This window comes from Poecilia latipinna, unplaced genomic scaffold (genome assembly GCF_001443285.1).
Source record: "Poecilia latipinna isolate Pla-1442-1.1 unplaced genomic scaffold, P_latipinna-1.0 Scaffold321, whole genome shotgun sequence".
Lineage (NCBI taxonomy): Eukaryota > Metazoa > Chordata > Actinopteri > Cyprinodontiformes > Poeciliidae > Poecilia > Poecilia latipinna.
The window spans coordinates 183561-208633 of record NW_015112937.1 but is presented as its reverse complement, the minus strand read 5'-3'; the positions used below and the strand labels follow the sequence as shown (position 1 = coordinate 208633).

General features: G+C 40.9%; 1 protein-coding gene across 2 annotated transcripts in view; it reads right to left on the bottom strand.

Moving 5' to 3' along the window:
- The window catches only part of LOC106949049 (F-box/WD repeat-containing protein 7), a 62276-nt gene that overhangs the window by 17850 nt on the left and 19353 nt on the right, over positions 1-25073 (bottom strand). Inside the window, exons 1-7 of one of the 2 annotated variants that reach the window (XM_015035030.1) lie at positions 14939-15545; positions 7770-7852; positions 6952-7093; positions 3060-3194; positions 2846-2969; positions 575-711; positions 230-343 (exon numbers count right to left, since the gene is read on the bottom strand). In XM_015035030.1, coding sequence (XP_014890516.1) covers positions 230-343; positions 575-711; positions 2846-2969; positions 3060-3194; positions 6952-7093; positions 7770-7852; positions 14939-14977 — 774 coding nt within the window. In that variant the 5' untranslated portion in view covers positions 14978-15545. Of the gene's footprint in view, positions 1-229; positions 344-574; positions 712-2845; positions 2970-3059; positions 3195-6951; positions 7094-7769; positions 7853-14938; positions 15546-25073 lie in introns of those variants that run through there. The other variant, XM_015035029.1, reaches the window with a different exon arrangement.

Sequence of the window (25073 nt, the reverse complement as noted above, 5' to 3'; positions counted from 1 at the left end):
CACACTCGCATATAAAAATGGCTGCAAACAGATGCTCAATTATCTTTGAAAAGCAGAAGTGAAGCCTCCTGAATAACCAACAAGAATGCAGCAAGTGGTTTCTGAATGGTAAGTTTCAGGCAAAAACTGCTGCAAAAATATTTCCATGTATCTTTGCCATAAATTGAAAACCAGCCTGGTGACCACTCTGACTCCAGAAAACCCAGCTCAAGAATAGAAACAGAACTACCTTTCCTGTGATGGCCGACCAGACCTTCAGTGTGTTGTCGTCGGAGCCGCTGACAATGCGGTTGCCGCAGAACTGGAGGCAGGTGATCACATGGTCGTCGTGTCCCTTCAGCACCTTGGGACAGGAGAGACAGGATGAGACAGGATGATGACAAAAGGAGGGCGACAGTGGCGAGAGCCTGCTCCATTCTTATTTCAGTGGAACACTGCAGGCGTGACTTATCACCATTTTCCATCAATTCCAACCCTCAGGCCTCGTTTGAAGCCGTTTTCTTTAACTTAAAGATGTCTGATAACAGATCTTCATCATCATCTAACCACATTGGGAATCAGTAGAGGAAGCTACCTTGGGTGATTTCAGGTCTCCTCTCCTCCAGTTGGTGTCTATCCTGTGCTGCCTGATGTAGGCGCTCTTCCAGGGGCTGTGGGTGAAGCCCGGCTTGGCCACCTTCCTTTTCCGCGGGGGCAGAGGCTCGTCGATACCTGCATGGAGAGAAACACAAGCTCAATGTGCTTCACAGTACAAAATAGCAGCAGTGACTAAGATCTGCACCGCCCTCAGCAGGGTGGTCACTGTGGTCAAACGTCAAGCTCAACACAAATCCTAACAAAAACACTCCGCAACTTTTCTTTGAAGGCAGATATTTCCGTCTAGATAAGAGCAAAGAAGCATGTTTTATTATATTATGACAAATATTTAACTTCCTTAATGAATACATAGTTCCCACATGACGCCACATTTCCTGCATCTGGGTTTCCCGCCACCATTTTGATAGGCGGAAGCAGCTTCCCACTTCAAGAACCGCAATGGTTGGATGTTGTTGGATTCAAGGGTGTAAAAAAAAATGCAATAAAACAGCAGAGAGACGTTTTCATCACATCATCTGAAGCTGAGCAAACTTTGTTACAATAAATTGGGAGTCGACTAGTGGCTGGCTAATATCCAGAGGAAACAAACACAGATCATCTAATACAGCACAGACTCACTCTGATCACTTTATTAGCAGTAAGGATGTTTTCAAATGTTTCTTAAAATAACTTAGTCAATAATGTATAGAACAGGTTGCTGTCAAAATATGTACTTTGTAGACAAACCTGTGGACTAATATGACAAATCTATTTCTATCTACTTCTTCTGGCTGCAACACCTGTGACTGAACAAAGAAAATTACATTCAGAGTCGCTGCTGTACTTCAGCAAACGCAATCTCGGCTTTTGTGACCATATTTATAATCACATTTTTATAGACAGCACCTGCTCATATTAACACTCCTATTGTTTATTATGCGTCACACTTAGCAGGTAGCAGAGAAGGAGGCACATTGTTAATAATCTGATTATTAATGCATCTTTTGATGTTACTGGTGCTCACATTTACAATGTGTAGAGTAGAAAAATATTATTTTGAGACACAGATCAACTATATGAACATTAAATGCAACCACACATGCGGTAATTTTGTATGAATAGAGGAGAATTCAGCCTTCACTTCCAAAAATAAAAAGTTTTAAAGTGTCACTTCCCCGTTTGGTAAAACAGACAAGATAATATTTCATAGAAGTACCATCCCATAATATCTATTACGGGAGGATGAACTTTGATTCAGGTGTGCAGTTGTTTGATCTTACAACAACTGCTTATCTTTAGTGAGACACTGTGTTCTTCCATCTGTCTGTTCATTTGCTGTTGGTCCAAATCAGTGTTACTGAGACAGCAATAAAGGATAAATTCAAAAAAATAATAACCTGCTTGAAATCAAACATGGATATGGAGCATAATAAAACACATTTTTACAGTGTAAACAAGGATCCAGTCTATGACGATGTATTCAGGAGCAGCTCTGTACAATTTCTGCCTGATGGTAATTTTTGCACAGTCATTTCTTTAGTGATCAGCTATAGCGGCCGGGTGGATTGCTACGGGTTACTGGCTCTTTCTGCTCTAATTGTCAGCTCCAGCCTGGCTCCACCATTGTTATTATTAGCTACCCTTACAACTGGAGCTCTGGCTGTTTCACTGCTTCCTGTTTAGTAGCAGATCAGTCTCAGCTGATCGACATTTTCCTGCGTTAACTTACACCATACTGGAACGGAACAGGACCAGAACAGCAGAACGGAACGTTGCGTCACATGAGCGGAACATCAGAACAGAGCGTCACAGAACAGGAAACTGAGTGTAGCAGGACAGGAAACGGGCGGGACATTGCATTGTTTGGAACTTTTCAGCCCGGGAAGCTCATCTAGACAGGTAGCTCAGACAAATCGAGCACCGTCTCTGAGTTCTTTGGGACGCTAATATTTAATCACTAGCTGTTAAGCTTGTGATGTGTGAGAGATCCCCCGACCTTTTTAAGTTGCTCTCTAACATCAGTCTGGTAGAGTTAGCGTGTTGCATTAGCAAGCTAGCATGCAGAACAACGCTTGTGTTCACCTTCTTGGCTAAAGAGATTGACTCATGCCATTTCTGGATGCCCTCAGCTCACTGGGTGATTCTACAGGGAGTGGACGAGCTACGTTTGCAAGTTTACATAAATTTTAATGCATGCTAGTATTTTTGAGTGATTCATTTTCTAGCATCCATTATTCCGACAGTCCCAGTGGGAAGCAGCCAGACTCACCCTCTTCCCTGCATTTCTCTCTCCACAGCAGGTTGTCCTCTGCCAGGATGCGCCAGTAGCGACACGTCTGCGCCGCTTGCAGGAGGTCCTTCGGTTCCAGGAATGAAAGTACGTACAAAGCCAGCTGTTGACGGACCAAGACAATGTTAGAGGGCTGCAAATTCACAACAGAACAGGACAGCAGGCAGAGGGCCAGGCGATACGAGGCGCTCACTTCTTTGGGCAGCAGGGAGATGAAGTCGCGCTGAAACTGCGGCTCGATCACCTGCATCATATGCTTGACCTGTGTGGGCTCACAGCTGTCGATCAGCTCATCCAGCGCTAGCAGCTTCTCCGGGCCGCTCCAGCTCTGCAGACAGCACAAGCAAACGTGGAGACAGGTTTCATTCAGGGGCCAGACACCGGCTGACAACGACACTGGATGCGCTCAGTTTTAGATGACATCATCATTAAAGCATCAATCTGGAAAAGGATGTAGATCACACCTGTCAAACTCAAGGCCCGGGGGCCAAATCTGGTCCGACGTAGTTCTCTATGTGGCACTCTAGACTCCAAATTATATCAATATGTCCCTCCACTGTTTTGCAAATCCACAAAATTCATGCAAAATTCAAATTTTTTTTCCAGATTTTGCTGTAATTTTTTTCTCAAAATTGGCCAAAAACCAGTGTTTAAATGACTGCTGCCTTCATTTTACTTGATGTCAAGCTGTAGTTCATGATGAATACAGTGATAAATAAAAAGTCACATTTCACGTCTTACATTAGCACAAATATTGCAAAAAAAAATAATCTAATATTTCCAAATTAGCACAAGAAAATCTGTGATTTTGATTGCAAGAAAAACCCACAAAAACAATCAAGACATTCTGGATGGACTGAAAAGGTGTTCAATTATTTATTTTTAAGGAACACTTATTGAATTCTCAAACCAACAGATATTTATTGATATTTAAACAGTTCAATGGGTTCTAGCAATAGATTCTGGCACAACTGGCCCTTTAACAACATTCAGATTTTTGATAAGGCCCAAAATTTAAAATGAATTTGACGGCCTAATGTAGATGGAAGATGATGATGAGGTCAAAGTTCATTTTCAGCCAGTAAAGTATGAAGTAGAAGCAAATGGAGCCGACTGACTTCACAGAAGAATTAAAGGCTGACATTTCTATAAACTCACCGTGGTACTGGTGGAATTGGGAAGCCGAATGCAGTTCATCTTCCAGTAAAAAACTCGCAGCTATTTTATTGGATTGTCTATAATATGTAGTTGTTGATATTAAACACTGAGCCAGTTATAGACATTCTGCTGCACAGCGTAACAAGGCTCTATTGAACCAGATAGATGAGCCAAACACACTTTCTCTCTGATCTACTTCTGTAATAACCTCTGGTTTTATTTCGGAACCACATCACTTCTGCAGATATTATTCAGAAAAAAATGAAAAGTGCGAATAGCAGGGCAGCAATACAAGTATTCACACATAGCAGTGCCTTAAAAGCATCGCCTCCACGTCTCTGAGCATGACTGGAGGTGAAAGTGTAAAAAGTGAAGCAAACAGAACACAGTTGTCCATCATCAGCTGCATTTCCATTGACTGTATAATTGCACGATTTGACATTTCAAAAATAAATGGGAACACGCCAATTTGGAAAAAAACTTGTCGATAAAGTTTTGGTGTTTTTTTTAGCCAAATCAAAATCGGTTTATTTTGCAAAACTGTGATGGAAACACTTTTTTCACATCACACGAGTCACGTGAGTCGTGTGATGTGATGTTTCTACTGGCGCAAACCATGAATGAGAAGATGGGAGGAAGTAGTTGGAGGATGATGACACAAAATGTTTTTAAAGCAGCAGTATTGTGTAAAATATAATTTTTTGAGCTTTACATCATATTATAATGTTATTCCCTCATCAAAAACATACATGAAGTGTTGCTTTGATTCTTTCATCTCTATGGCAACCATTCAGCTCTGCAAAACACCTGGGTGGACCTAGCGTTGCATTCAGACTAAGTTCTTCCTCAGAGCTAAAGTTTGCAAGTTTTCACCTCGCCCAGCTCCTTCAGACTAGCGAACAAGATTTAGCAAACACCAGGGAAAACTGCACATCAGCTGAGGTCATTATAGGAGCTACTTCTCAGTGCAACACTGGTATAAACATTGTTAGAGGAGCCATGTTGTGATGATTTCCTGAAGGCGGAGTTTCAGAAGGAGCAGGAGTTTTTAAAGAGACAGAGGCCCAATTTCAAGGTATTAAATTACAAAGTCTATTTTATTTTGAAACATATTTCATTTATGTAGCATGAAGTTAACAGTTACTTGATTGTGCTAATTTCTCGCAATTGCTAAATTGTGTTTTTCCAATGTTGGCAGAATATAGGCTAATTTTTACGCACTTTTGTCATGGAAAGGCAGCAAGTGAGGCGTGGATGTGCTCCAGGTGTCTTGGGTTTTTCCACCAGTGCATCAGTGAAAAAGTTTGACACCATAAAGTTGCTTTGCAGCACCTTCAGCTTCAACATCTCAACCATTTCTTCAGAACAACACTCTGAGGTGTTTGCTGAAGCAGGCAGATGCAGGTCCCCTGCCCTAGAAAAGCTGGGCTCTGACGCTGATTACAGGCGGGGTGGAAAATCTGGCTCTACACCTGTAATTTGGCAACTGAAAGGTTTAGCCGGAGGTGCTGGTTCTCAGGGTAATGAGGGGCTGCAGAGAGCTGCCCACAAACAGCGCTGAGCAACAGATAGTTAACTCTTACATCAACTCCAGCCACTGATCTTCAGCTTCAAACACGAGCTTCTCCTCCTCAGGTCCGTCCTCTCAACCCGAGATTAAAATGATTTTCTCTTCTAAAATTTCTACCTTGTTATAAACTGTCTTTCACAACTGCAGCAAAAATTTGGTGGACTGAAACATGATCAGAGGAACACTAGAATACACTTTTTACCCCCTGCATTTATTAGAGTATTTGTGGGGAACAAAATAGGGAACGGATATATATTTTTGTGATTCTTTGCTAGCTTACAGCCTACGGTATAAAACACGTTGTTTCTTAAATTCACCACAAACCAGTAATAACAGGAAAACACGTCCAGCCTCTACACATGGAACTTCATCTCCCTGTTGCCGTCAGAACAGAAATATTTTTGATGAAATAATGTTTAGAACAAACACAGAGGGGTCACAGGTTCACACAGCTATTAGAAGATAATAAGTCAGAACTCTCTGTGGAAATGAAATCTATGACAAGTCATTACAGCTACAAAATCACCGGGATTATCAGGGCTAATAAGTTTATATTACATCTTATTTCCTTGAGGTCGGAGGTCATTACAGCTCCAGACTAACAAGACAGAAGTAAATTTTTCAATAAAAGGTTTTGGTGCTCGGATGATGTGGTTTTTCGGTTGTATCAACAGGAAGTGGTAGCAGGACGATGGCATGGCATGTTTTTAAAGCCTTATGGGAACAAACTTATGCATGTGTGATTGTAATTGCGTTTAAGCAAAACACTGTAATTGCGAGATTAAAAAAAATTAGGTATTTTATCTACATTTGGTGCACATTTGTGAAATTGAGCTATTAGCTGTTCTACTCCTAACTGCACTGACTGAACAAATTAAAGTTGTTTTTACATGTTTTACCAAGCTTGAAAGCTATAGGTGTATTTAAGTGTGCTGTACTGATGCAAAGTTACCAAATAAATTTTAAATTCAGTGCATTTATGTCTATTTTTTTTTTTTACAAAAAAGAAATGTTTTAAGTCAACTCTGTTTGTCTGTATTGGATCGGTGCCGGCCGATACTAAACCTCAGATATCTGTATCGATATCAGAAGTGAAAAAAATGGATCGATACATCACTATCAGAAACAGAGATAGGTTATCAGATTCAGGTGAAGCTTTAATAAAGAGCTAGCTCTCAACTAACTCATCTTTTCATTGCTGTTCTGTCCAGCAGCTTTGGCTCATCCCAATCCCTCACCACGATGCTCCTGATAATGTGCTGGGCCGACACAACAAGGCAACCAATTATGTGGGAGACTAAAAGCACAGTGATTGGACGAACACCTGCTCTCTGATGGCCCGTCAGAGGTGGCTCACCTGAAATGTTCGGAGCCATTCCTGGAGCCCCGTAGGAGGCTGGATTGAGGTGATTCGTCGTCTCTGCTGGCCCTGGCCGTTGGCCGCTCTGATGTGGCCGAAGGTGGTGGGTGTGGCTGGACACGGGACAATTCCTGTTGGGCTGCAATTTACACACAACAAAGCACCTTTGAAGTCAGCATCGGCCCTCTTATTGCTCCTCTACAGGAAAGGAGCGCATGAACAGGCAGCAGAGGAAGCTCTGCTTTCAGCATCAACAATAAGGAACATATCATGTTTTAAACGTTTAAATACAAATTAAATCTGGACATACACAAAGGTTTCTGCTGAGCTACATTTATTTTCAGTCAGAGATTTCATTTGATCAACTGTGCAAGAGCACATTTCTGTGGCAGGAGGTTTCTACAACCACTGATCCGGGTCCGGACAGCAGGAGAACCTCTCCATGCTTCAGGTTCAGTCAGCTGGCGGGAAAAACTGGAAGCCAGGGGGTCGGTTTCATTATCGATTCATTTTTAATGGCACGGGGAGCCGGTTACAGCGCACCGTTTACGCAGAAGAGGTTGTGTTGGGTTTGAATTTTAAAGCAGCTACATGTGATCTCATGCATTAAAGATCGAGTGCCAGAGGAACAAACGGCAGGCAGGACACTGCGGACGTAACCGGCCTCCCGCTGGAGGACGAACGCAGCTCCCAGAGTTCAGAACACTTGACATTTTCATTGGCACCGTTACACTATGAGGCAGATGGCAAACAAAGGAACGGCCAGGGCCTGGCGACCTCAGGAAAACGGCGGCGAGCAGGATCTCTGAGCATACCTCGGATACTCCGGGCCTTTGCAGGGCTTTTTTCCTGAAGGGAAAGATCGGACCTCTGGGCCATGGTCCAACTTTCTCTTCATCTGAGGAGAAAAGGAGAGAAATAAAGGGAGAACGTTAGAAAACATGACACCACTCAAGTTTATGTTCAGAAAGGAAAAAGATAAATAAATCACACTTCTTTTAAAGAATCAATCAATCAATCAATCAATCAATCAAATTGTATTTGTATAGCACATTTCAGCAGCAGGGCATTTCAAAGTGCTTTACATAATTAAAATAAAAGCAGCATGTGACATTGAATAAACAATGAGAAAGAGAGAGATTTTAAGAAAAAGAAACAGTGAGAAAGAGAAATAAAAAGAAATTAAAGTAAAGATAAAGAGATAAAAAAAAAGAAGGCAGTGTTTACAAGGAATTTACCAACAAACCTTTCCACAAAATGTGAAAACTAAAAACGCTTTTCATTTTGTACCTAATGATGAAGTGACAGACCAACGCAAAGCCTAAATGTGAATTATAATGTGACAATAAACACAATCACCATCATAAATAGTAGCAGCCTCGTTCTGTGGGGTTGATCTGAGACGGGGGTTGCTTTTCAGAGGGATCACAACCACGATAACGCTGCACAGAGCAGCGTTATCGTGGATCCTTCCAACTAGCAGCTGTTAGGCTCTAGAAACTCAGTAAGTGTTCACAGCCCTGCTAGTGTTTGCATGTCTCTGGTGTTTGCAGTTTTTATTTTCGACATATTGTAAATAGCCTATTGTTTTTAAATGCATAAATGTGACGCGCCACAGAGAAAGTGGAAGAAGTCATCAGAGGACGAACAGAGAAGACAAAAATTTCAAGACAAACCATTTTCTGACAAAATAATTATTTTTTTTTTCTTTTTCTACCAAATAAACTAGTCAAAGTTATGAAGAATCCCTCCCATGACACTTTAAACAGCAGTTTGGGAGGTTTTGAAAAGACAAACTTTGTGTTTGAATGCAGTTCGTTTACAGAGTAAATCTGAGCCGTTTCGGGGTGAGGAAGAAACCCACAGCTGATCAACAAACCGGGTTTTATTGGCCATTCACATGCTTCTATTACTAAATTCACAAACTGAGTTGTGGTTATACAATGCGTCGTTATGGCAACTTCTACAACAAGGCAGTCGTTGGTCTCACCTCAGCTTCTGGATCAGAACGGGATGAAACGAAAGAATGCAGCAAAAGCGACTGCATTACATCGCTGCAGTTAGCTGAAGAGGAGGAATGTTTTGGACGGGAGGTGGAGGAGCTGAAATGAAAACTTTGTTTTTTTTGTTTATTTATTTCCATGAGTTTGACATTGTTGGACAAAGCTTGGAGGCCACACTTTCAAAATCTGTAAAGATCTTGAGACGCCCCAGGGAGATTTATTCTGCCGTGCACAAATATTCATGTACATTATGTAGCTTTTTTAAAAATTATTATTCTACTGAGTTGTGCATTCTTAATAAGTGAACAGAATTGTATGCTGCCATCTTGTTCTTAATTTTATTTGTATATTTGTTATTTGTATTTGTACACTTTTATTTTGTGTGTGAACCTACATGCCTCAGTGTTCTGTCGAAGGACTGCTTTTGCAAGTTAGAAACGTTGTCAGCATTAGCTGTTAAACTGAAGACATTCAAACATTAACACCACTGCATAGACACGTGTGTGTGCATTAAATTCACCTACTGGCTACAGAATAAATTCAACATTTTGCTGCACCAAACAGAAACCAGATCTATGGGTAGACCTAACGAGAGTCATCACTGTAAGAAAGCGCACCGTGGTTGGATGTTTCACTGTGTTTGAGTTCCCATCCTGAACATGATAACCACAAGAAAAGGGAACGGTGATCCCTAAGCAACCAGACGAACAATAATTTAAAGAGGCAAACACATTCACGCCCAGATTCCAAGGGTACAGAATGTTCGTTAAATAACCACAGAATACGGCAACTCTCAGGAGGAGGGCACACGCCACATTCTTTGGCTGTGATTCACATCGATGGCTCACAACAAACACCAGAGAGTGGCTTCTTTATCATTCTTCATCACCTGCGTATGAGCGCTGCCTCAGGTCCCCGTTACAACCCACCCGACTGGGCAAACAAAAGCGGCTGTGTGCGGGGCCTGGGCCAGCCAAGTTTCCTTCATCCCAGGCCTGCCACTCCCCCTGGCCAGACTAACCAACACACATGCGAGTGATCTCCCTCCCTTCATCAGCAAGAGGAATTGGTGATCATGTTCCTCTAGTGTCCTGCCACAACGAGACGCAACACGCAACCGTCTGGCTTTACCATAATCATTTTCAATTGGTTTAGCGGAGAAACATGAACCATTTTAAGAACAACTTCATCTTTGAAGCTCAAATATAAATTCATCTCTGCTTAAGAACCACCATCCTTTATATTAGGGCTGTAGTGAGACAATAATCTCACGATACAATACAATACACGATATTCTGCTCATGATACAATATATATTACAATATTCAGCAAACGATACAATTCAATACTGAAAGATTTTAGAGAAACAGAGTGATTTTGGTGACATTTTGTGACTGTTATAGAGTTGGATTTAATTAATTTAACTGAAAACTGATTAAAAGCACCAACCACACAATACCTGGCTCTGGTTGGACATGGACACAGACTTAAATTCAACAGCTGGACAAAATGAATCAAAGAAGTGGTGAGAAAACATGTTTCTTTTAATTGAAACAGTACAAACTGTAGCTTACATGCATTTGTAAAGTAAATAAAGTGCACCAAGTACCTGCTCTGAATAGTTTGATACCTTTTAAACCTTGACACTTAACATCTGAAGGAATCACTCTAAGCCTGATGACCTAATCCCGGCGAAGCAAGCAGTGAGTGAGCAAGGTGACAGTTGGATGGTACGATACTTGCGGAAGAATATCGATTTTTTTCTAGGAAAGAAAATATCGATATATATCGCAAAATCGATATTACACAGCCCTACTTTATATGCCACTTTTATTTTATTGTCACTTTAAAACTACAGCATCTGAACATAAATGAAGGAACTGTGTACTTTTAGTTATTTAGTTACTGTGCTTATTTGTTACCGAACAAATAAGCACAGCTGAACAAGTTTAGAAGTATAAAATAACTTAATTTCCAATGTCCTTGATGAACACAAAATGTTACCAAATGATTGATGACATTTTTTTTTTGAGCAGCTTCTCTTCGTCCTTGACCAAAGCGGATAAGGCCTGGAGAACTCCCATGTCAAAGTGCTAATTTCGTGCTGCGAGTCTGGTGAATTTAAGCCCCTGTGCAATTACTTTTCAAAATAAAAACTCACGTCGCATATCGTCACAATCTCTCCTTTTCTCCAGGATTTTAATTGTTTGCTACAGAAACCATTAAACTGACTTCCTGTTTGCAAACGTCACTCTTTACAAACTTTGTTTAAAGACTGGAAGTGATGGAGCCATGTGACCACAGACAGCACAGGTAGTGCTGCGTCGTCAAGGGACATTAGCATAGCTGACGTTTACAAAGCCAAAAAAAAGAAAGAAAAGAAAAAAAAAACTGTTCTTTTCATTTTTATTTAAAATACCAAAAATACCGACTTGGGCAAGGTGACTTTGGTTATTTTCAACAATTCATCTGTTAATTTTCAAAATTAACCAACAATTCGTGAGTTAATTTTTGGTTTTTCTTCCAGGCCAACTTAGTACATTGTTAGTACACTGGTGGCAAAGCTAGCCATTGTCCACTGTGTCACTTTCAGTTGTTTTGCCACATCCTGTGCAGGAAAACAATCATCTGTGCCAAGTCAGAGCATAATTAGATGATGGCTTATAGAAACCAGAAACCAAAAGCAACCCATGTTTCCCTTTAGAGGCAGACAATGCCGTTTGGATGCAGGTTTATTATTGTGCTATTGTATTCTACTCAGAGAACAGCGCTGGACATTTGACTCCATGCTGTCTGGCTCTACAGTGGCATGATTACACGTCTACCTCCAGATATGTGCTTTTTTTGTTTATCACTATAATTTAGGGAGAAAAAGATTGAGCGTCTGTTTGTGGTTTCAGCTTCCTGGGCTTACAGAAATGTTATGAACACCAAATCTAAATGTAAGATGGTTTTTACCCCCTCTAGAAACTCAAACATGATATATTCAAAGGTATGAATGTTTAAAGAAGCATCCCAAAACAAACATGTATACTAATACATATATATATATATATATATATATATATATATATATATATATATATATATATATATATACACTGCTCAAAAAAACAAAGGGAACACTCAAATAACACATCCTAGATCTGAATGAATGAAATATTCTCATTGAATACTTTGTTCTGTACAAAGTTGAATGTGCTGACAACAAAATCACACAAAAATCATCAATGGAAATCAAATTTATTAACCAATGGATGCCTCGATTTGGAGCCACACACAAAATTAAAGTGAAATGTTCCCTTTATTTTTTTGAGCAGTATATATATATATATATATATATATATATATATATATATATATATATATATATATATATATATATAGGCATCTAGAGTAACATTTTCCACTGGTGCACCCTAATTTCATCACAGCTTTACAGGCTAACTTTTAAATCACTGCTCATAAACGCGATTTTCACTTGAAAATGATCAATTCATCTTCTAAACAAAGTGTTTTTGGAATCCAGTTTTGACAAGCTTAGACCACAACAAATGACAAGAACCCAAACCTGTGTGTAAATGATTACACACAATGTCCTGTGCGTTAAAAGTTTCCTGATCCACTTAATTATTTCAGTCTTTTCTTATTTCTCCTCAAACTTCATCTCATGCATGCAAAAGTGGGGAGTATTACTAGAAAAATTTCCAGTTAATCCATGAAGGGAAATTTACAGAAACATCTCTGGGAGTTTCTAAGCCGGGTCAGGTGTGTAACCTATGTCAGACTTAATTTAAGATGGTGTAATTAGGGTGAGTTATTAGATATCTAGAGTAGCAAATAAGACCCAAAAGCCTTGTTCTTAGAGTGGTGATCTCACTGCATCGGCAGTTTAGTAGCCAAGGAGAGCCTGGGTGTGTGTATGCATGCGGAGGGTGTGTGTTTGTGTGTGGTATTGTTTTGTGTGTGTGTTTCAAAGTGAGACAGGAGAGAAGACGGAAAAAAAAAAAAAAGAGGGCATACTGGTTGGGTTGAGAATATGCGCCTCTGTGAGAAAACCTGAAACTGGACATCAGCACGTGAAAGAAAAAAAGAGTTGTGCTAAAGAGACGGAGAGAACGCAGTGTTTGGAAATCACCGCGACCGAGTCGCTCCTCTTCCCTCCCCCTTTCGTCACCGCTGGGTTCCCTCTCTTCTGCCCGATCCAATAAAGAACCACGGGATGGATACAAAGAGGGTTAACGGCGTTCTCAGAGAAGCAATCACTCTCAGGAATCGTGGGCATTTTCATTAAGGCAGCATGTAGAACAGTTCTGTTCAAAAATAGTTTAAAAAAATAGAGCTGCAACAGCACCCACTCAAATCTAAACTATGATTTTCAAAAACCACAATGGAAATCAAACAGAAGAGAATAAATATTCAAACTAACATCACTGTTAGACACTCCATGTTCAGGGCTTTCCTGAAGGAAAGCAAAGTCTGGCAAAGTTAAGCTTTGAGGTTCTTAGCACACAAAAAAAACTGCTCAAGCAGAAGTACTTTTCAACCCAACATGGGGGAAAAAAGTGGTTCGTTGATAATCACTCATGAAAGTATATGGAAAAGTGGATGGAAAACACAGGAAAAGTGATTGACGTTCCTGTCTTGACACATTTAATAGGAGAACTGATCTAACCTGCTGATCAGATCTGATCTAAGGATTTGCAGTGCACAAAAAAAATCTGGCCGCGATTTCCTTCATGTTGGGAGATCGGTGATCAGCCAAAGCTTCCACATGAAGTCGATATTATCCACTGATCTCATTTACCTCAGCAAAGGTCTAAAAATCAACCACTGTTCTCGTTTGTTCTGCTGCGAGAGGTTTGACTGACACACCCACCGGGTCAAGTCTGCGAGTTCTGACAGTTAGTCACCAACTCTATAGCCAGCTCAGCGACTTTTCAGACAACCCACCCCAAAAAAAAATATCGGTCAAAATAGGTATCAGTGATCAGCCAGAAAACTGCAATCGGTTCACTGCTACTAAGGATCACCATCTCCAGGTGGTTGATTAGAGCTCAGTGAGCAAATATTTTCCGCTATAAAAATCACTTCCTACTATGAGATTTTCGTCTCATAATGATTATTTGGACAAAATGAAAAGTCTCTAAAGAATAGAGCTAGAAATTTAATAGAAATGATCTACTTTATTTAGATCACAGCACGGTTAATTTAATACTTAGCAGCTTGGACGGTGTGTCACCATTTAAATTAGCTCCAGTAACACAGGAAGCATCTTTGAGGAGGTTGTAGTTCAACCCGGTCTGACACAGTGACCCATTATCTGTGCTGTGGAGCCTGAGGCGAGGAGCACCATGTCAGGGAAGAGGCAGAGGCGCGCCGATCACATGCACACATCTCCAGCAGTCACTTCGCTCAGAGGAAGATAAGCAGTGCTGCATAACATCTAATTATGATAACCCTGCAAGCTGGCCTGCAGGCGGACAGGCTGTTTGTCAGCTCCCTGTTTCCAACTTATTATTAAAAAGTCTAATTTTACAAAAGCAGAGCTAGCGGTTCTGTCTGCTGTGTGTCGGTTGGATGTGGCTTGGAAATGTGTCCAGGTGGTTTAAGAAAGGCAGAACAGCAGCTCATGTGCAGAGCTGCTCTCGTGTGTGTGAAAAAAATCTAGATATTTCTCCAGAAATATTGGTGAATAATAATATAATTTAAAAAAAATCCAACCATTATTAGCATTTCTAACATCCTTCTCCAAACCATATGGGAGCAGAGGTTTTAATTCACTACAGCTGAAGTTAAGAGAGACGAAGAAGAGGACAAATCACAGCGATGCAGTGAAGCAGTGACCGGTGCCCGCCGTGCCCCGTGATAACATGAAGGCCCCAGCAGTTAGAGAGCCGCCCCTGGGGAGGAGAGAGGGAGGTGGGGGTCCGTCACACCGCGACTCTTCCTCTGCAGCGGCCGGAGCCGACCATACTCACTTTGTAGAAAATCATCTTTAAAGTGCCGTAGAACCCCATCCTTAGAGCCGGGGTGTGTTTCCTTCCTTTCCTCCTCAGTGACGGTCGGTGAAGTCCAAACGCGCGTGCTGGCGGGGGAGCGAGGGCAGCGACGGACTGTCAGGTAAATCCGCCTCTGGTAAGAACATGCTCGGGCACGTCACCGGACTGGCTCGGCTGCCGCAGATTCCCACGGTGAGGACATCCAGAGGAGAAGGGAAGGAGGAAAGGGGGTTGAAAAGGAGAAAAGGTCCGCCGTGTTGCTTCGATTTAACCGGGAGAGAAGGGGGGTTGGGGGGAAAGCGGTGGGCGAACAATACGATGATCCCGGAGGCTCGCGAGCTGCGACCGAGCAGCCTCTGCGTTCAGGGGAGGGAACAGATGAGAGAGACACACAGAGAGAGGGAGAGAGAGAGAGCGAGAGAGAGAGCGAGAGAGAGACACGGTAGGAAAACCGGGGGGAGGAGAGGACGGAGCGTCAGAGTGCAAAGCAGTGACTCTTCCTCTTCTTCCTCCCTACAGGATGGGATTACAGCCTCCCCGGTGGAGGCGGCAGGAATGGTGCAGTCCTACGTCTCCTCAGCAGCACCGTGTGCGGCGCATCCTCTGCTGATAGGGGGGGTTATGCAGAGCAGAGGAGAGCAGGGGGAGGCTGCAGGGTGGGGTACGGTCTGCTCGCGAGGGCTTCACTTGCTGCGAACCGCAGCGAACACACACCCCCAGCGGCCTCATGGCTCTGCTTCAACCGGTCCGCATCACACCGATGGATCCACATATGAAGATCACGTCTCAAAACATCATCCTCTCAGCCACACCGACAATGCACAACATTATGACCACTGGCAGAGGAAGTGATTAAAGGGGTAGCATTTTGTGTTTTCCAGGCACATTATGCTATAAAATAACTGTAACTGGTAACTGTGTTACCTTAAATTGTTATAAAGATGCTATAAATATCAAATATGACTTGAAAGAAATTTTACTTAGTAATTTTATTCCTTGAAATTGGGCCTCTGTCTCTTTAAAACTCCTCTTTCTGAAGCTCCGCCTTCAGGAAGTCATTACAACACGGCTCCTCTGTTAATATCTTTAACAACGTTTTTACCAGCATTTCACTGAGAAGCAGCTCATATATGAGCTCAACAGTTCCACCAAGTGTTTGCTAATTGCTGCTGGCTAGTCTGAAGGAGCTGAGTGGGGAGCAAGCAGGAAAGTTTGGAAAATGCAGTTAATAGTGTCTCGAAGCTGGAACTCTGTTCCCCTAAGCGTCTTGCACAGCTGAATAGTTGCCACAGGAAATTAAAGGATTCATGAACCAAGAATCAAACCAACACACCATGCATGTTTTTGATGATGGAATAACATTACAACATGATGTAAAGCTCAAAAAAAGTAGACTTTACATAATGATTATGGCGCATGTTTGCGACATCAGCAAATGAATATTTGTGCAGAAATTCTTGGATCAGAAACGGAGAAATGGGGGAAGTTCCAAGAACGTGAGCAAGTTTAACAAGGACCAAACTGCCCTCAGCTGGGTCAGAGCTCCCGGGGAATGTTCCCAGTCTGCTGAGATCACCAACTATCAAAATTAGTCCAAGGATGGAAGATGGCTGAACATATGACAATGAACACTGAGCTTCACAACTGGATCAAGGATCGGTGGATGAAGGGGATCTGGTTTGATGGATCATGTTTTCTCTACAGTCAGCCAATGGCTCCATGGGTCAAATCTGATTGATGTAGTCTGTACTGCCTTCTGTCAGAAGAGCAGTGAGTGAAATTCCAAATGATGATCCATGACTGACTGAAAGACCGTGCACCGCCTGTAGCCCAACGTCAACTACAGCAGCCGAAGGGAAAAATATCGCAACCTGGAGTTGGCAGCTTATATTTATGGCGATGAAAGCTGTCACAAACTTGGACATTTTCTCCCATCAAGCCAACCACCAGTGAGGGGTTTGCTTTGACCTTTATGTAGGAGCATATAAACAGGGAGGAATAAATAAACAAAGTCCACGAAAACATTTACTGTCTATTTCAAGGTTTATTCGCACCAGTAAAGCCCTTTGGTTTGGACCAGCAGCAGACTTTTTTTCTTTCATGCCTGATGGTGAGGTTTAAAAAGATGCAGCCTTCCGAAGCCAAACAGTCATGTGACTTTTTCATGTTCATATTTGATCACACCTTTCATACAACGGTGCAGACCACCTGAGGGACACCCCTCCTACTTCGCTATATGTCACTCCACTACTTGTGGGGGTTCCCCCCTCCCTGCTACCTCTGTTTTAACAAAATGGTCATGGAGAGAGCAGCACATTTTTCTGCAGACATCCTCCTCGGTGAACGACATTACAATTTCCATCCAGAAGTTAACCTAATCATTCACCAGGTGTATTTTAATAGGAGTTATTTAGTGAAGAATCACACAAATATAATCTAACAATTTCTCACCGCGTCAGATAAATGTTCTTCAAAAGTCTCTATGGCTCCTACAGATACTAAAAACCGGATCAGGAAGCGGACTAGTTGAAGTGAAATGTCAGACAGCATTTCAGTATAAAGCACAGCAACAAACTTCTAACTAATCACACCACATTTTGCACAGAGCTCTGTCGAAATAGTTTGACCAGGGCCTGGTGTTGAGTGCAACAAGCGAATGCATGCCTGCAAACAAAATGACACAACTTTCATCAAGCACCTACATCAATGAGAACTGATTTCAGGACTTCATATGAAGTATGTTGGGGTCTTTAAAGGCTTCGATAGGCCGGTCTACCTACCTGCTTAAACTGAATCACATTCAATGTTTCCTTCTTTTGACATTATAAGGCATTGGAATTCATAAAGAATTAGCATGGGAAGGACTTTATCCAGAGGTGATGGAACACAGTTCTCAAGCATCGCTTGCTGACACCAGTAGCTGCTGAGTGACCTGGAGTTGGTGGTTAGAGGTTCACATCTAGCAGCAGTCTAAAATTTGAAATGGGTCACTATTCAACAGACTTTTATTTTGTTAGTGAAGTCCCACCCTTCTTCCATTATGCTTGTGAAATGCTAATTTTCTAGTAGAAGGTGAAGGAATGGATGTCTTTTGAGGGGCACAAAGGTTTAGTGGAACTTCAGTGGTGAAAGAGCTGGGGGAGTCATGAGATGTTGAAGTGTATGAAACAGAGTTTGGGGTCTTTGTGTGTTTTAATGGGGCTCTGATGATGAAGCCCCTCTTGATGGTCAACATCGCTGCAACCTTTACACAGCACTCTGGAATGCTTGGCATGCAAGGGAGGTTGGACTGTGGCCTTTAGATCGGCCGTCATTCTTTATCTACTGGTTAGTGAACCATGTCTGTGTTCTGGGATGTTTTCCATATTTTGCATGGTGTAGGATTAATGCTATTTTTGTGTATTGTTAGTTTTATGGGACTGTAGAAGGAAACCACAGGGCATCTGTATTGTGTGTAAAACTAAATCAAGTTATCTTAAATCAGACAAATTCAGGTGAACATCCTCATTAAACACTTGCTGCAGTATTTGAACAGCCGCAGGTGTATAAATATAAACTTGCTACAGAGCTGTGCAGGGGATAGCTTGTGGGTAAATGCAAATGCCGTCTCATTTGACTGCACACACAAAGACAACGTCAAAGTCAAGGTTTCTGTATTGTGACTTAGAAAGACTAATTAGCTTTGGAGAAAAATGTAAAAATAAAGACCTTTGTATGCTCTCCTGTTGGAGTACTTAGTCAAATATTTGCAGTTTTACTTCCTATCCATAACCCATCAGAATTAGATGAGACTTCCACCACCTTGCCACAGAGGTAAATGTGTAAAATGTGCAGATGTATACTAAAAACCTCGACAGTATTAAATGACTTAAGGATGAATATAGTGTGGATTGTTTGACCAGTGAGTCCTTATGAAGAGCAGATAATTACATACATGTATACTATGCACAATAAACACTGTTACTTAAGTACTTATGCTAACATTTTGCAGGTGTTTAGTCTATATTCCTGAGCAAATAAAAATATATAAATAAATTAAAAGGGCATATAGTGGCATTTTAAAGAACAATCGATTATCTATTTATTATTATGACTTTTTATTTATTTATTTTTTTTTTTTTTACAAATTTTGCTTTGTAATGTAACGCCATGAATTTGGGCCTCTGTCTCTTTAAAACTTTGTAGCTTTCTGAATCTCCACTTTTAGGAAGTCATCACAACATGACTCCTCTATTAACAACATTTCTTTTTATCAGTGTTGCTCTGTGAAGCAGCTCCTACAATGAGCTCAGCAGATGCGCAGTTCCACCAGGTGTTTGCTAATTGCTGCACTTTTTCAGAAGTGCATGTTTCTGACTGTTTCTGCAGTCAGAAACATAATGCTCCACCTAGTCATTAAGTTCAAAGTGAGAAATTTTGGAAGCAGATTATTTAAGCTAAATAATCAATACGCTCTATGGAAACACAGACTAAATATGTTATTGTTAGCCTACCATTAGAACCAAAGATGTAAATTCATTAGACTGCAGCTGGATGCCAATTCAAAAATGAAATTAGAAATGTAAGGTTGTAGAACACATTTGACTGATGGGACTGTCAGCGTCAGAAAACCCCCCACAAATAATGATGCAGTAAATAAACTGTAGACCATGTAAAACTATAAAATAATACATTACTACTACTAACTTTTTAAGCCAATCACTTGAAATAAGACGGAGAATCCAGATTAGTGATGCACAATCCTGATCATTCCTGTTGGGTCTTTCATCGTGACTCCTCCCTCCAAACCCACCTTAAAAATCCTGTCATAAGGTGTCACTGATGTTCTGTGAGAGTCTTTATTTGGATGTAAAATGTGTGCACAGTGGAGATATTTTACCAGAAAAGTAAGTAGGCAGATACAACTTTGTTTTGACATGTTTTACACTACCAGGCCCCCTCATGCTGTCATACGTTGCTGTCTGCTCACCTTCAGCTTAAAAGCATCACCCAGAGACCAGCCCAAATATAGCAGAAAGAAACAAAGCAGGAGACCTGGAGGCTGAAGAATGAAAGGTTTGTACATCAATATTCTTTGAGCCTTTTGACTGTTTTCGAAGTTTTCTTCCAGCACAAAAGAGAAGCAAAGTTTCATTTAATATTTATGCAACAGATATGACTTTTTCACTTCTGTAGAGATGATGGGCAGTTGACTTGAGCAGACGCTCATCTTGCTAAAGCTGCAGTATGGAGCTTTTAATAAAAATATGTTTTTTACATGTCAGTTAAAACCAGGGGTGGACAGTAATGGAGTATGTCTAATTGAGTGCTGTACTTAAAGGGGCAGTATTATATAAAATCAACCTTTTTAAACTTCACACCACATTATAATGTTATTCCCTCATTAAAGGGTTGTCTTGATTATTCCATGCTTTTTTGATAAATCCTTTAATCTCCTGTGGCAACCATTCAGAAGTGCAAAACGCCTGTGTGGACCTAGCACGGACAAAGTTCCCCCTCAGAGCTGCAGTTTCCAAGCTTCTACCTCACAGAGGAGACCCTCCCTGCTACTGCCCCACTCAGCTCCTTCAGACTAGCCAGAAGCAATTAGCAAACACCTGGTGGAACTGTGAAACTGCTGAGCAATGTTGCTGGCAAAAACGCTGCTAAAAGGTTCGTAGAGGAGCCATGTTGTGATGACTTCTTGAAAGCAGTTTCAGAAACATCAGGAGTTTTCAAAGAAACAGAGGCCCAGATTCAAGGTATTATTTTTCAAAGCAAAGTTTGTTTCAAGTCATATTTGCTATATATACAACAATTTTTTATAACAATTGAAGGCAACAGTTACTTGACTGTGCTATAAAATGGCACTATATCCCTGGAAAAGCATAATATTACCCTTGGAGTAGATTTTTTGAGTATCTTCTGACCGCTTTAAGCTTCAGTATTTATTTAGATTGAAGCCTGTTGTGAATGCTAAGCCTAGATATCATGATCACCGATGACAGTGAATAAATTGTTTTCCTGAAACAGTAAGTTGTTTCTCCGCCATTAGCGCACTTTGTAGCACGTACACGAGGTTCACTGACAGTGCTACGGCCCTCCTACTGGCTCTGATTGGTTGTTTCTGACCAGAGTGGTGCATTTCTTCAGACAACAATCGTGGTTCAGGTAGGAGTTGCAGGAGCTTTGTTTTCTTTCACAGACCGTCTGTCTCACACTATACTATTACAACATAGTGACGGTTTTACGCAAAAGAAAACATTTTTTACAAAAGTTTCATACTTCACCTTTAAGGAAACTTGAGGCTCATAAACCCTAGAGCTCCTTATTTTTACCTTATTAAAATTATTACAATGCCACAATCCCAGCTGTTTCCGGCAGCAGAGGACAGCAGTATTATCAACTGCATGCCCCGGTAGTCCTGCCAGGACGGAAGAACAATGACTGGGAGAGCTGATTAAGATGGACACTGCCTCGTTAGCTTCCTCAATGTGGTCATTTTGCAGCAGCAGAAGTAATGAAGTACAAGAAATCAATGACTGGGTTTGAGTGGCTTTTCTGCTAAATGATGCCCTCGGTCATGATGCTGTCAGGCCACAAGCGTCACGCTGAAACAGTAAAGGAGCGGGGTGACGCAGCAGAGGCTCGACGGAGACTAAAAGATGCTTCAGAGAGAAAAGGGTGATCCGCTTCAGCTCACCGCATCTGAGAGAAACCAGGAGAGCGGTCAGAAAGCTTTTCAGGACCACTGGACTCAGACCTGTACCTGCACAACATGGAAATGTCAAAATGGAGGAAATGGAAAATGTTTCACTTAAGTCTGGAAAACTTTGAAACCTTTCTTATTAAATACCATTCTAACAGACTTCAAGGTCAAATAAAATAAATATCCACCTTAAAGTGAAATACTGGAAATGCAAATCTTTCAATATGTAGCGACTCGATTCAGATTTTTAGGGTCCTGATTTGATTCAGAAACCAATTTTCCTCTTCAAATGATGTAGAGATTCTGTTTAAGTGACTGACTTACTGAAGGTGGCACTTCAGAAATAGCCGGAGGTTTTAAAGAGATAGAGGCCTAATTTGTAAGGGTTCAATTACAAAGTCAAATTTCCTTTAAATCATATTTAATATATATAGCATTTTTGTAACAATTGAAAGTAACAGTTACTTGCTCCTCCATTTCACCCTCTCACCTGAAAGGTGGGGTTTGAGCAGTCTGCTCTCATTTAGAAGAAAAGAAAAGATGATTGCAGAGAAGTGTCTGACAAGCCAGATGAAACTCAGCCAGAGCTGGCAGAAACATTTACACAGAAACAAAATGACGTCTTTAATCATCCAGAATTTCCACTCGGCATCCCAGATGAGGCAAAGTGAGCTTATTAGTCACTGTGAGATGTTCCCGTCGTCTCTAGACCCAGATCTGCTTTCAAGGAGCTCGCAGTGTGTTGGGATTAGCATCCGCAGCCCAACTGCTTTTGTATTATTCACTCCTTCTGGTTTTATTCTGTGTACAAGATAATCCACACTTCCAGTTGTTCCCCAGTCCAGCAACAATCTATTGTTAAAAGTATATTTTTTTATTTTTATGAACATACATCAGGGAGATGGTCGCTCATACTGAGCCAGGTTCTGGTTCTGGTGGAGGTTTCTTCCTTAAAGGGAAGTTTTCCCTTTCCACTGTCGCAATATGAGGGATTGCTGAGAAAGGGTTAGCCATTTATTGTATGTTTTATCACTGATCATGAAAATTTCTTTTAACGTTTTGATTCCACATTGCTTCGATAAATTTTAATTATTGATGTCAAAAAAAAAGGATATTATTGGAAACATTTTTACTATTTTCTCCAACGTTTGTTCCACAAGAGGATCAATAAATATCAGTAAGTTTAAAACCGATTACATGCAGTTCCTCTGGCGGTTTAGTGATATAAATGCCTCTTCTTTTTTTTTTTTTTTTAAATAAGTGGCATCATGAAGAAGACGATTACAAATAGAAATGTTTTTGTTTTTTTTGTTTTTTGAGAGAGAGAGAGGCGGATGCGGCACTATTATTGCTCTGCCACGCATTCACATGAAAACATGAAATAGTTCTTCATCATCCCTTTTATTGTTATCACAATAGTATTACAAAATATTGTACTAAAATTTCATAGTCCATATCGCCCACGCCTACAATGCAAGCAATTTAGTGCTGTCACCCCCTGCTGGTCCAGGAGGTGCGACAGACAAACTTTTTCAGCTACTTTGAATAGCGAATGGAGCTTAGAACACTGTTTGATAAATGGATCAATTAGAATAAATGTAATTAAATGATTTTTTTTTTTTTGTATAGTGCCTTGAGACAACATGCGCTATCAATTGGCGCTGTGTAAATAAACTGAAATGAATTTCAGGTTGATACAGTCAAGTACTTCAACTGCAACCGGCAGAAAAGACGACAGGAAGTGGAAGGAGGACCTTGGTGCTGCATGTTTTTAAATGACTTTTTGTGTGAACAAACGTATTTACGTGTGTTTTTAATTATGTTTCTTATCTAACACTACAATTGCAAAATGTATTTGCTGTTCTACTCCTAATTGCATTGACTGAATAAATTAAAGTTACGTTGTTTTTACATGTTTGACCAAGCTTGTCAAAATATTGGTATATTTAAGTGTGCTGTACTGGTGCAGAGTCAGCAAATACATTTGTAATTTAGTACTTTTATGTTTGTCTTTATTAAAAAAAACAAAAAACGTTTAGGTCAGTTCGGCATCATTTTTCTATATGGGATCATAGTGGCTGATACAGTATCGGTGTAGGAAGTGAAAAAACTGGATTGGTGCACCACTTTAAAGAGGCATTACCTAATGATCCAGCTATCTCGCTGGAGGGCTTGGAAACTGATGCATTCAATGTTAAGATATTTTAATTAGAACAAAAGGCACTGGAAGCAGTTTTGACAGAGTATGCTTTGCTCCAATCCTTTCCGTCTCCAACTCATTTAAGTTTGAACAAACTCACAGAGTCCTCCAACACACGCACGCACGCACGCACGCACGCACGCACGCACGCACGCACGCACCACTTCCCTGTTTCCTGACTCCCAGTCGGAGTGGGAGAACCCTCCAGAGGCCGGAGGGTTGTTTGTTTACTGCTTCTGTTTGCTTATGTCTTGAGCTTTAAATAATGCAGAAAGATTGTCAATGTTTCTCCCAAAAGACTGAAACATGTGGGACAGATACTCACTCACTCATACAACTAGCACTGCACAGCAGTTCCTCTGGTATGGGCTGATATTAATATGCCACTGAGTGACTGACTGCTGAGTCTTATTCAGAGCATAAATTAAACATGCAGCTTTTAAAAAGCAGGATAAAGTGCTGTTTAAACAGTGGATACATTCAGATCAGGGATGAGCTGGTTATATCTATGCAAACAAAAGGTTTTAAAAAGTTAAAGCCAAACTGTTTCTACGGTTTAAAAAAAAAATACCAGAAAAAAAAAGTTTAAGTATTTGGGTCAATACAGCTCCTTTGGACTAGCCAGCAGCAATTAGCAAACACTGGAACTATGCATCTGCTGAGCTCATTATAGGAGCCACTTCTCAGAGCAACGCTGGTAAAAATGTTGTTAAAGGGTTAATAGAGGAGTCATGTTGTGATGTCTTCCTGAAGGCTGCATTTCAGAAAGAGCAGGAGTTCTTAAAGAGACAGAGACCCAATTTCAAGGTGTTTACAAAATAACATTTCTTTTAAAGGTATATTTACAATTTTACAATACAATATTTTCTATAATGACTGAAGATAACAGCTACTTGATTGTGCTATAAAATGATACTATGTGACTAGAAAACCCATAATACTGCCCCTTTAAAAGCATCTTTCCAAAATTTGAGGATGATCCTCTATTTACGTTTCCCACTGACAGAAGAAGGTTTTACCAGCCAACTGGTCAACTGGTCAACTTTAATCTTCCCAAGAGTGGATTTAACACTTTCTGCAATGAAACCACAGCATGAGGAGTTACCTGAACAGCAGCAACTTTTCCAGCTGCTCGTCCTGACACACTCCACTTTGGATACAAACAGAAACATGAGTTGGTGTTTGACAGTGGAGATTACGTTTCTCATAGTGGCTAAAATGTATTT